General features: G+C 42.1%; 1 protein-coding gene across 1 annotated transcript; it reads left to right on the top strand.

Moving 5' to 3' along the window:
- The first annotated feature begins 10427 nt into the window (after positions 1–10427).
- LOC134607989 (chemokine XC receptor 1-like) lies at positions 10428–11723 on the top strand. The gene is made up of 2 exons (XM_063450608.1): positions 10428–10493; positions 10569–11723. Exon 2 carries the CDS (start codon positions 10595–10597, stop codon positions 11609–11611), a length of 1017 nt encoding a protein of 338 aa, XP_063306678.1. The 5' UTR covers positions 10428–10493; positions 10569–10594; the 3' UTR covers positions 11612–11723.
- Positions 11724–12367: the final 644 nt, after the last annotated feature.

Raw genomic sequence — 12367 nt, 5'->3', positions numbered from 1 at the left:
CGGAACGACAAGAGATCCCTGGGGCGTTGGGGACATGGACCAGCCAATAAAGGCACTACTAGAGTGCCAATAGAATCAACGTAAGAGAAAAAAACACATTATAGTCTGTGCCCCTGCACTTAGTACATAGGGCAGCGATGGAAGATCTATCTAGGTACATATCCACATAACTGAAAGCAGATTGTCAAATACAATTCACAATATATCTATAACTTTTTTTTTTTTTTTTTTTTTTAATATTCATTTTTTTTTAGTTATTTTTTTTTTTTTTTTAAATTAAGGGGAATCCACATACACCATGGTCAAGTTAGGAACATGAAAAAATAAGCCGGTCTTCAATACACGTTTAGTACTTAACAAGCAAACACGTTAGGAGAGCTTAACTACCCAATGACGCGGGGCTTCACGGCCACCGGTCCGTAGGGGCTTCCCCAGGGGTTATCCTCTAGCAGTGAGCCGTGCACTTGAAAGCCTTGGGGTAAGAGGGATCAGGAATACACTACACCAACTATAGAAGGGGTCCTCAGTACAGGCGAGCTACTCCGGTCCCCTCCCCCCGCCCTCGGGCGGATGCAAGAAAGGGCTCCAGATACCGGCCCTCCGCCGCGTCTACCCGCCCCCCTACTTCCCCGATCCTGGATCCGATTATAAAAGATTCTGCCAGGTAGCCCCCCCACCCTCCCCAGCTTCCGCATAGGACCGAGCCGAGCTGACTGAGCGAGCTCAGGCGACCCACCCCAACATAGGCCGCAACCCTCCGTCACACACTCTCCTCCGGCTGTCGCCTATGCGATCCAAGTTGAAGCGCTATCTCTGCACCAACATAAACACATTATAATGCATACAGATAAATAAATAAGTCCGGGTAACCGCCGCCCCCACCCCCCCATTCAATCGTGGGTACCGAAAGAAGACAACAACAAATATAAAAACATTTCAACAGGGGTAGTCAATGCCGCAATACGCGGGAGTTCCGTGACCCGCTCCGTGCCGGCCACTGGGCGAAGAAGTGGCCCCGATCCCCCCTCCCTCCGACAACACCGCCACCCATAAAAATAAAACATCAATGCATACAGTAAATATCGAAACCAGCACAGTGGAACATCCCTAGCCCACCCAAAGAGGGGAGAAGACCCCCCCATGCCCGTTATGACTTGGGATCAGCCCGCGCAGCACTAACGGCTGCTCCCAATCCCAGCACCCCAAGAGGGCTCACCGGAGTGGACCAGGCCCCAAAACCAGCCATCCCACACGCAACCTACATACCCTCCCCGAGTGCTACAGCCGACTCGATCCCCCTCCTGCCGACCTCCTGTGGATCTGGACCGACCGACATCTGTGGGCCTCACTCACCCGCCTCAAACCACTCACGAGGGAGAGGACAGAGTGCCTCTTCAGCCGGGGGGAACTCCGCCATCGTGACCGTGTCCTGTATGCCGAGGCCCCTCAGGAACTCCGCCGGGTCTCCATCAGCATTCAGGATTTTAGTGCGACCATCTTTGAACGCCAGCAACCGGAATGGAAAGCCCCAAGCATATTTGACTCCATGCTGCTGCAGAAGCCCCGTCACCGGGCGCCAAAGCCTTCGTTTTTGGAGGGTAGCAGGAGTCAGATCTTGAAATAAGGTAAGTTCCGCCCCTCCATATCGGATAGGGCCTTCCCTGCCTCGCTTCATGAGGGCTTCCTTCGTCCTGTAAAACAGGAATTTGATAATAACATCCCTCGGGCGGGTATCAGTCGCCCGTTTCGCCCTGAGGGCCCTGTGCACTCTCTCCATGTGCCATTGGTGCTCAGGCACATCGGGCAGCAAAGGTTTGAGGATCTTGGCCACCACCTCCATCAGCGGGCCTTCACCCTCTTGTTCAGGTAGGCCCCGAAGCCTGATATTGTTTCTCCGGGATCTGTTCCCCATGTCATCCAGGGCAGATTCCACCGTATTTAATCTGGTAGAGAGCCGGTTAATCTGGGCTACAGCAGCGTTGTGGGCCACCGCCGTGGACTCCGCCCGCCGCTCAAGCCCTGCCGTCCGCACACCCAAGGCCTGTATCTCGGCCTTTACTTCGTGGGTGTTCCTGGTGATTTCGGCCGCCAGATAACTGCGGACCTCAGCCAACTTGGCCAGGATTTGTGCAGTGTTAGCCACTGATACCTCCGAGGCCGCCACCGCGCCTGGGCTGGGAGGTGAGCGTGGCGCCAGCGGGCTCTCCCGTCCGCCATCTTGGGTGCTTGATCGCATGGCGCGGGAGGCCGCGAACATATCAGGCACCGTTGCTCCCTGTTCCGTCAGCTTTTTAGACGGTTTCTTCGGGGCCCGCTTGTCCATGTCGACTCCCCGGCCTGTTACCTCAGTCAGATAAGTGTTTTCTTTGCTTTAGTTTGCTATTGGCCTCGTGGTCCTAGCGGAGCTTCACTTGGACACGTCCATCTCGCTCCGGCTGCAGACCACGCCCCCCATATGGGACGGGTTTAGATCCTGGGACAATATTATTTATAGCGATAGAGACCGATACCGTTGCATCCCAAACTCATCAGGTTTTCCATTCTTTTTATGAAGAGATGAGTGTAGAAAATAAGGTCCCCCATAATGCTAAGAACCTGTTTATTGATCTAGCCAAGAGTATTGCTGGTAGTCTTAATGTGACCAACTGCTATGTGTGTGGAGGTACTAATATGGGAGACCAATGGCCCTGGGAAGCAAAGGAGGTAATGTATTCTGGTTCTGAGACAATTGAACAGATAACATCTTCTCAAGCCGATTATCAAATGAGTGTTAGAGGTAAATCTGAGCAGCGATTAAAGACCTCCATTATAGGTTATGTTTGCATAGCAAGAAAAGGAATAATGTTTAACACATCTGTAGGAGAACTAACTTGTCTAGGGCAAAAAGCTTATGATGATACTACAAAGAATACAACCTGGTGGTCGGCTTCAAATGTCTCAGAACCACCTAATCCGTTTGCAAGATAAGCCAATTTAAAGGACGTGTGGTTTGATTTATCTATTACATCTAGTTGGAAAGCCCCAGCAAATTTGTACTGGATCTGTGGTAAGAAAGCCTATTCGGAGTTACCACAGGACTGGGAAGGGGCATGTGTGTTGGGTATGCTCAAACCATCCTTCTTCTTGTTGCCTATTGAAACAGGAGAGACTTTGGGAGTTAAAGTATATGATGTGAAAAGGGGACCCCTAGAGATAGGTACCTGGGAAGATAATGAATGGCCTCCCCAGCATATCATAGATTATTATGGGCCAGCCACTTGGGCAGAAGATGGTACTTTCGGATATAGAACCCCAATATATATGCTCAACCGCATTATAAGGTTACAGGCAGTGGTTGAGATAATTACTAATGAGACATCACAAGCGCTCAATCTTCTAGCGAAGCATAATACTAGGATGAGGACAGCCGTTTACCAAAATAGATTAGCTTTGGATTACCTATTGGCAGTAGAGGGAGGTGTATGTGGGAAGTTTAACCTAAGCAATTGCTGTCTTCAAATAGATGATGATGGGCAAGCAATAGCTGAGCTTACTAGCCATATGGTTACACTAGCGCATGTGCCTACTCAGGTATGGAAAGGGTATAATCCAAGTAGTTGGTTTGGTAATTGGTATGAGCAGTTTGGAGGACTTAAGGCATTGGTAGGTGGAGTCCTGCTAATCTTAATGCTGTGTCTTCTCCTACCATGTCTGATTCCTTTGGTAGTTAGGTCTGTGCAGAGCATTATAGAAAATATAGCAGAGAGAAAGGCTGCTGCACAAATAATGGCCATATATAGATATGAGGCTCTAAATCAGGGAGAACTAGTACAGGAAGAGGAATGTTGAGGGATTCACATCATTAGTAGCAAAGTCTGGTCTGGTTCATAGCAACCTGAGGTGTAAGCAAACTATGGTTAAGTGATGCATCTGGAATTGTGAAATATCAGAAGCATCAAAGGGGGGAATGTGGTGGAATCTCAGTAAAAATAAATTTACTAGCACAAGATTGCCACGTGGTATGTGCACTTGCATATGTTGATGTACCAGTTAAGTCAGTTACACATAGCTAAGATACAATCAGTAGTGTAAGGAGCATAAGTAGGAATACAGGATATACGAGTATTTCCCCTCCTCCATTGTGCTGGGCAAGCCATGTGGTCAAACAGGATTTTAGTCTCTATTCGGTTGATTAGATAAGAGTATGTGTAGGTTGAACTGATTATGGGAGGAGCTACATGCCTATATAAGGGACCTACACTGTATGATCAGGACTCAGACTTTGCTGTTTTTTGGTGACATTAGTCCCTCTGAGTCCCGGTCGGTGAATCGAATAAAGAATCTCTTTCTTCCTGAAGAAACCTGTGTCCATCTCTCTGTGCTTGGCTTCCGTCAGTTTCTCCGGTATCAAGAGTGTGTAAGTGACATTGTGTGCTTACTGAAGACTGTGTGAGTGACCATGCGACCAATTATATCCATAATACATTTTATAGATTATAATGAAGAAAATGTTTCTTACAGTGAACCTGTCAGACAGGTTCACTGTAACATTAATTAACGCAAACCCATTACTATAAATTAAATCCCACAATATTATAAATAAAATCCCACCAAATGAATGAAAATATTCTCACAGCTATAAAGTATATATTTCATGTAAAATGTATGTATTACAGACAACCCAACATGCAAAAATGCATTTCAGGGAGGTGGCTTCACAAGTTACTACGCCACCCCCGTGCACATGTGCGCTCACTCCGCCTCCCCCTGACACGCTTGCGCTAATCCACCACCCCTCCCACCAACACAGATACACGTACTGGCACATACACTCTGACACACATTGAAACGCACACTAGCACATACATTCAGATACACACACATTGATGCATACACTCAGATACAAACACTAAAAAACACAGATACACACACTCACACATATTGACATGCACAGAAGTCATACTTTATAGATTTGATTGTGAGTGTGATTTCCGGGATATTGTGTATGATCTGCGGGTGTCAGGGAGCCGCATTCAACATGTGAGAGTGACTTGGGATGTCTGGTATTAGGCAGTATGTGTGTATGGATGTATGTATTAGGCAGTGTGCGTGTATGGGTGTATGTATTAGGCAATATATGTATTGTGCAATATGTGTGTGCAGATGGATGTATTAGGCAGTATGTGTGTATGGATGTAAGTATTAAATAGTGAGCATGTGTTAGGCAGTGTGCGTTTATGGGTCTATGTATTAGGCAATATGTGTGTATAAATGTATGGATGGATGTATTAGGCAGTGTGTGTGTATGGGTGTGTATGTATTAGGCAATATTTGTGCAGGAGCAGAGCAAACAGACAGGAGCAGAACAAGCAGAGAAGAGGCAGCGCAGAGCAAGTAGAGAGGAGCAGAGCAAGCATAGAGGACAAGAGCAGAGCAAGCAGAGAGGAGCACAGAGAAGCAGAGCAAGTAGAGAAAAGCAGAGCAAGTCGAGAGGAGCAGAGCAGAGCAAGCAGATAGGAGCAGAGCAAGTCGAGAGGAGCGTAGCAGAGCAAGCAGAGAGGACAAGAGCAGAGAGGAACAGAGAGAAGCAGAGCAAGTAGAGAAAAGCAGAGCAAGTCGAGAGTAGCGGAGCAGAGCAAGCAGAGAGGAGCAGAGCTAGTAAAGGGGAGCAGAGCAAGCCGAGAGTAGCGGAGCAGAGCAAGCAGACCATGCAAATAGAAACACAGCATGCAGAGAGGTGGCACAGCAGAGCAAGCAGAGAGGAGGCAGAGTAGAGAGCAGCACCACAGAGCAAGCAGAGAGAAGCAGAGCAAGTTGAGAGTAGCGGAGCAGAGCAAGCAGAGAGGAGCCAAAGCAGAGCATGCAAATAGAAGCACAGCATGCAGAGAGGAGGCAGAGCAGAGCAAGCAGAGAGGAGCAGAGCAAGCATAGAGGAGCAAGAGCAAAGGAGGCAGAACAGAGCAAGTAGAGAGTAGCAGGTATTGTGGCCCGCGGCCTCTGCCACATCTAGGTTCTGAGAAAAGTGAATTAATTGCAGTGATTACAGCGAGTGGTGTGAGTGCAATCAGGGGTAAGTAACCTTTGTGTCAAACAGTGAGTGGTATGACAGTGGCACTTACTCCTGAGATTGCAGACAGTGTTGTGACAGTGTCACCTTACTTACCAGAGATTGCAGACAGTTTGCAGTGCGGCCCCACGTAAGGTGTGAAACCTTACCTACCTGAGAGTGCAATTTGCAGAGGGACTGAGTGAACGGAGCGGACACTCCAGACAGTGGCACTACTACTGTAAGTAACGTGAACTTTAATTGCAACTTTTGAGTAAATTATTTGTATGTACCCAGGATTCCATATTGTGAGCGTGAGAATGAAACAAATCATTTTAGTTTGTGTTGGTATAGTATTCCCCAACTATAGGTCAGGGCACAAACTTTAGTGCCATCCATTTTTAGTTGTACATGGAAGTAGAGCTAAATCTGCTCTTCTTACAGGAAAAATTCATTTGAGTTAGCATTTCAAAATACAACTTTGTGTCACTTTAAAATGCTTAAACTGTACTGTAGAGAATATACTGTTAAGTGACCAAGTGTTAATTTAAATCCCCTTCAAATTGCATGTTGTAAATTATTTAAAAAAATAAATATTTAAAAAAAAACAACAACTACCCATATATACTAGAGTATAAGTCGACCCGAATATAAGTCGAGACCCCTAATTTTACCCCCCAAAAATGAGAAAACTTATTGACTCGAGTAAAAGACTAGGGTGGGAAATGCAGCAGCTACCGGTAAATTTCTAAATAAAATTATATCCCCCAAAAATTATATTAATTGAATATTTATTTACAGTGTGTTTATATAATAAATGCAGTGTGTGTGTATGTATAATGCAGTGTGTTTGTAAGAATGCGGTGTGTGTGTGTGTGTGTGTGTATGAATGCAGTGTGTGTATTAGTGCAGTGTGTGTGTGTGTATGAATGCAGTGTGTGTGTGTGAGTGCAGTGTGTGTGTATGGATGCGGTGTGTGTGTGCATGAATGCAGTGTGTGTGTGCATGAATGCAGTGTGTGTGTATATAATGCAGTGTGTGTGTATGAATGCAGTGTGTGTATGAATGCAGTGTGTGTGTGTGTGTGTGTATGAATGCAGTGTGTGTGTGATGCAGAGTGTGTTTGTGTGTGTGATGCAGAGCCTTGGTGGGGGGTGGGCATTTTTATTATTTTTTAAAAATTATTATTATTATTTTAATATTATTTTTTTATATATATATTATATTTTATTGTTATATTATTATTTTTTTAATATTATTAATATATTATTTTTATTTTATTATTATTTAATTTTTTATTTATATTTTTTTCGCCCCCCTCCCTGCTTGATACATGGCCAGGGAGGGAGGCTCTCATTCCCTGGTGGTCCAGTGGATGGGCTGTGTAGGAGGAGGCTGGCAGAGAGCTGTTACTTACAATACCTGCAGCTCCTGTCAGCTCCCTTCTCTCACCTCCGGTCCGGTCAGCTCCCCTGTCAGCAAGTCTCGCGGTGTGAGTGCCGCGCGGAGCGTTGCCGCGGTAACCCGTGGCAACACTCTGACCCCGCGGCTCTCACGAGACTTGCAGTGCAGCTGACCGGAACGGAGGTGAGAAAAAATGCAGGAAAGGTAAGTTACAGCTCGCTGCCAGCCCCCAACAGGACCGCCGGGCTTGTAATGAGCACGGCGGTCCTGGTCTGTATTATGGCAATGTAAGTTGCCATAATACAGACATTAACTCGAGAATAAGACGGGTGGGGGTTTTTCAGCACAAAAAATGTGCTGAAAAACTCGTCTTATACTCGAGTATATACGGTAGTTTTGTAACAATTCTGGCATCATGAGATATTGTTACAATTGCATATCTAAAGCAGACTTTAGCATATTTAACACGGTGCTGGAAATCTGAATTTTGTTAACTTTTAAATGTTCTCCACGTTTGTTTGTTTGTTTGTTTGTGTGTTTGTGTGTTTGTGTGTGTGTATATATACTTCTATCCCTGGCCCCCCATGTGCCCCCCCTAAATTTGAATGCTGGAGACGCCACTGGTAGTAGACAACCCAAGGTATTGCAAATTGAGTATGCCCAGTCTTTTTTAGTAGCCATTTAGTCACAAACACTGGCCAAAATTGGCGTTCAAATTCGTTTTTTTTTCATTATTCACACACAAGCAAATAGTAACACTAATTTTGGCTAGTGTTTGTGATCAAGTGGCTACTAAAAAAGACTGGACATACCCCATTTGCAATACCGTGGGTTGTCTACTATTGCAAATGGTATGCCATCAAGAGGTAATTCTCATTCCTGGGCGACCATACGGTCTCAAAGGCAACGTAACCAATCTGGCGAATTTAAATGTGAAAAAACTGAAAAATGTAACATGCTATATTTGACCCTGTAAGTTCCCAAAACACCATAAATCCTGTACATAGAGGGTACTGTTTTACACGTGAGACATCACTGAATACAAACGTGTATTTTATTGCAGTAAAAGCAAACAGTATTATGATATTCACAGTTAAAATCACGTAGAACTAAAATAAATGTTTAAAAATCGTATTTTCTCCCATTTTTTCATATTTTATTCATATTAAATTACTATGCCGACCCGAATATATAGTATATAGTATATACTATTGGTATAGTATTCCCCAACTATAGGTCAGGGCACAAACTTTAGTGCCATCCATGTTTAGTTGTTCATGGAAGTAGAGCTAAATCTGCTCTTCTTACAGGAAAAATTCATTTGAGTTAGCATTTCAAAATACAACTTTGTGTCACTTAAAATGATTAAACTGTAGTGTAGAGAATACACTGTTAAGTGACCAAGTGTTAATTTAAATTCCCTTCAAATTGCATGTTGTAAATTATTTTAAAAATAAATATTTAAAAAAACAACAACTACCCATATATACACTAGAGTATAAGTCGACCCGAATATAAGTCGAGACCCCTAATTTTACCCCCAAAAACTGGGAAAACGTATTGACTCGAGTTTAAGACTAGGGTGGGAAATGCAGCAGCTTGTACTTGTAAATTTCTAAATAAAATTAGATCCTAAAAAAATTGTTAATTGAATATTTATTTACAGTGTGTGTATATAATAAATGCAGTGTGTGTGTATGAATGCAGTGTGTGCGTATGAATGCAGTGTGTGCGTATGTGTGCAGTGTGTGTGTATGTGTGTATGAGTGCAGTGTGTGTGTGTGTATGAATGCAGTGTGTGTGTGTATGAATGCAGTGTGTGCGTATGTGTGTATGTGTACAGTATGTGTGCGTATGTGTGTGTGTGTGTGTGCAGTGTGTGTGTGTGTGTGCGAGTGCAGTGTGTGTATATGAATGAAGTGTGAGTGTGTGTGATGCAGTGTGTGTTTGTGTATGTGTTGGTGGGGGGTGGGCATTTTGATTATTGTTTTTATTAATTAATTACTATTATTAATATTTATTATATTATATTAATTATTATTATTTATTTTTAAATTATTATTTTAATATTATTTTTTTATTATTTTTATTTTATAAATATTATTTTATTTTATTATATTAATATTTTTTTTTCGTCCCCCCTCCCTGCTTGATACATGGCAGGGAGGGGGGCTCTCCTTCCCTGGTGGTCCAGTGGCATTGGTAGTTCAGTGGGGGGGAGGGGGGCTGGCGGAGAGCACTTACCTCTCCTGCAGCTCCTGTCAGCTCCCTTCTCCTCCGCGCTGGTCCGTGTAGCTTCTCTGTCAGCTCACACTGTAAGTCTCGCGAGAGCCGCACTATGACCCCGCGGCTCTCGCGAGACTTACACTGGGAGCTGACCGAGGTGCTGAACGGACCGCCGCGGAGGAGGAGAGAGCTGACAGGAGCTGCAGGAGAGGTAAGTAAGATCTCTGCAGCCCCCACAGCCCCCTGTCTGTATTATGGCAATGCAAATTGCCATAATACAGTCAGTGACTCGAGTATAAGCCGAGTTGGAGTTTTTCAGCACAAAAAATTTGCTGAAAAACTCGGCTTATACTCGAGTATATACGGTATGTTTCATAGCTAAATATTTGATGATAAATGAATGCCCTGTTTCCCCTGAATATGAAAGAGGTAAATTACAGTTGGACAGACATATAGCGCAAATGCCAGGTTTTGTTTTGATCACAACGGTGTACATTTGGCTCAGTCCTTAAGGGGTTAATATGTGTTGGTGCAATAAGTGAGAAAGATGCAAATTACGGTTGAACACAAACAGCAAAACATTGAAAAATGTCTTGTGTCCTTGAGTGAATTAAAAACTTTTGAATGGGTGTCCTTAAAGGGTTAAAGTAGTTAATTGTTCACAAAATCCCCTAAGATTATGCTGACTATTATAGTTTAAATACCCACCCTCATGACATATTTTCAGGTAGTTTCACAAAGGTGAAGTCAAAAGAAAATGAGAAGTAAGGTGGTATATTTATATATTAGAGATGTGAAATTCTGTTGGAAATCATTTATCATCTTCTTTGTTTTAAAGGTAAGACGACCATAACAATATATGAAAATTGAGTAATGATTACAATTTTAATATATTGTGTTTTCTTTTGTACAGGTTGACCTGTGTGTTCTATTGTTCCAATGTACGAGATGGAAAATGTAACTGACATCACTGGCATATCAGATTATTACATGTGGGAGCAAGCTTGTGACAAAGAAGATGTTTCAGCATTTGCTACTCTTCTTACTACTATTTTGAATTCATTCATTTTTATCTTCAGCATAATTGGAAATGGCCTTGTGTTATGGGTCCTCATCGCTTATGAAAATTTCGAATCTGTGACAAATGTTTTCATCTTTAATCTGTCCATTGCAGATCTGATTTTAACATTATGCCTTCCATTTTTTATTGTGTACCACAGACAAGGGTGGATTTTCGGAGAAGTGGCTTGCAAAACATTCAATGCTCTTTTCTCAGTTGGATTCTACAGTGGAATTATTTTCTTGACATTCATGACTTATCATCGCTACCTTGCAGTCGTGGATCCGTTGTCTGCACTGAAAACCAGAAGACCTGCTTTTAAAATAATGACCAGCGTAATAGCCTGGTTCCTAAGTATAAGTGCATCAGTTCCTGTAATAATTTTCCAAGTTGAGACTAAATATGCTGGTTTTAACAGATGTGAGTACAATGAAAAAATCCCGGAGTTGGTCAGCAATTATCAACAGAATATTTTTTTCCTTATAACCTTTTCTGTCATCATCTTTTGTTATTTTAATATAATAAAGACATTACTTAAATCTCAATCTCAACGAAATCACAAGCCAGTTAAACTAATTCTTATCATAGTTGTGGTATATTTTTTAAGTTGGTCACCGTACAATATAATTATGCTACTTCACTCTTTAAATCAGCAAAATATTTTTAATGACTGTGAGTTTATTAAAAAAATTGATTATGCAAAATATGTTAGTGAAAAAATAGCAATGTCTCATTGTTGTTTAAATCCTATATTGTATGCCTTTGTTGGGATCAAATTTAGAAGACATTTAAAAAACTTACTAAAGTGTTGCTGTCGATGTAAACATGATGCACTTTCTACTGTTAGACATAGTTCACAATACCACTGTCATAATGAAGATGGCTCTCTATATTGATAGCCTTTGTCAGTTGGCTGTTACTGTATATTTCTAAAGATTCCCAAGACATTTTTGTTTACCCTGCTGCATGAAGCCTTTTATCATACTTGTCTTTTCCTTCATTTTTGTTTGAAATAGATCATACAATCAAAATATTATTATTATTGCTCTTTATTAGGATTAAAATCAATGTTCTTGTTACAATCAACCTCCATTTAAATGTTTCCTTGAAAAATCTACTTCCATGTAATCCATGTAATTTTATTAAGTTTGTTATGATTAAATTCGATTTTTTTTTTTTAATTACAATCACATATTCCAGGTCATTAATTCTGCTGAGGTTCTATACAAACAAAAACAATGAAATCAACTGAATAAACTGAGCAAGTGATGACTACTAGGTAACAAGTTAGCAAAACGATGGCAAAATTGTTCTACATATACGTCAATACTTACCCCTTGAATCATCTTAACATTTTCACAATAAACATTGTTGTTTTTTTAATTAAAATGAGAATTCAAAGAGCATTTCAAATTTAAGGTCAGAGTAACAGAACTGGAAACATGTCTGACTTATTTACTCCAGTTCAGGTATTTTGACTTGAAATGTCAAACTTCCAATTCTCACTTTTGTAAATGAGCCTGAAAATGATTCATGAAGGTTGCAATTAAAATCAGGTATTGAATACAGTGAGAACTTCTGAAATTTCAAAGTGAATTCAGATTGACTTTCTTTTTTAAGGCCAAACTAGCTGAACTGGAAGCAGTCTTACT

This window comes from Pelobates fuscus, chromosome 4, assembly GCF_036172605.1.
Source record: "Pelobates fuscus isolate aPelFus1 chromosome 4, aPelFus1.pri, whole genome shotgun sequence".
NCBI classification, from domain to species: domain Eukaryota; kingdom Metazoa; phylum Chordata; class Amphibia; order Anura; family Pelobatidae; genus Pelobates; species Pelobates fuscus.
This window is presented reverse-complemented; position numbering and strand designations above follow the sequence as displayed.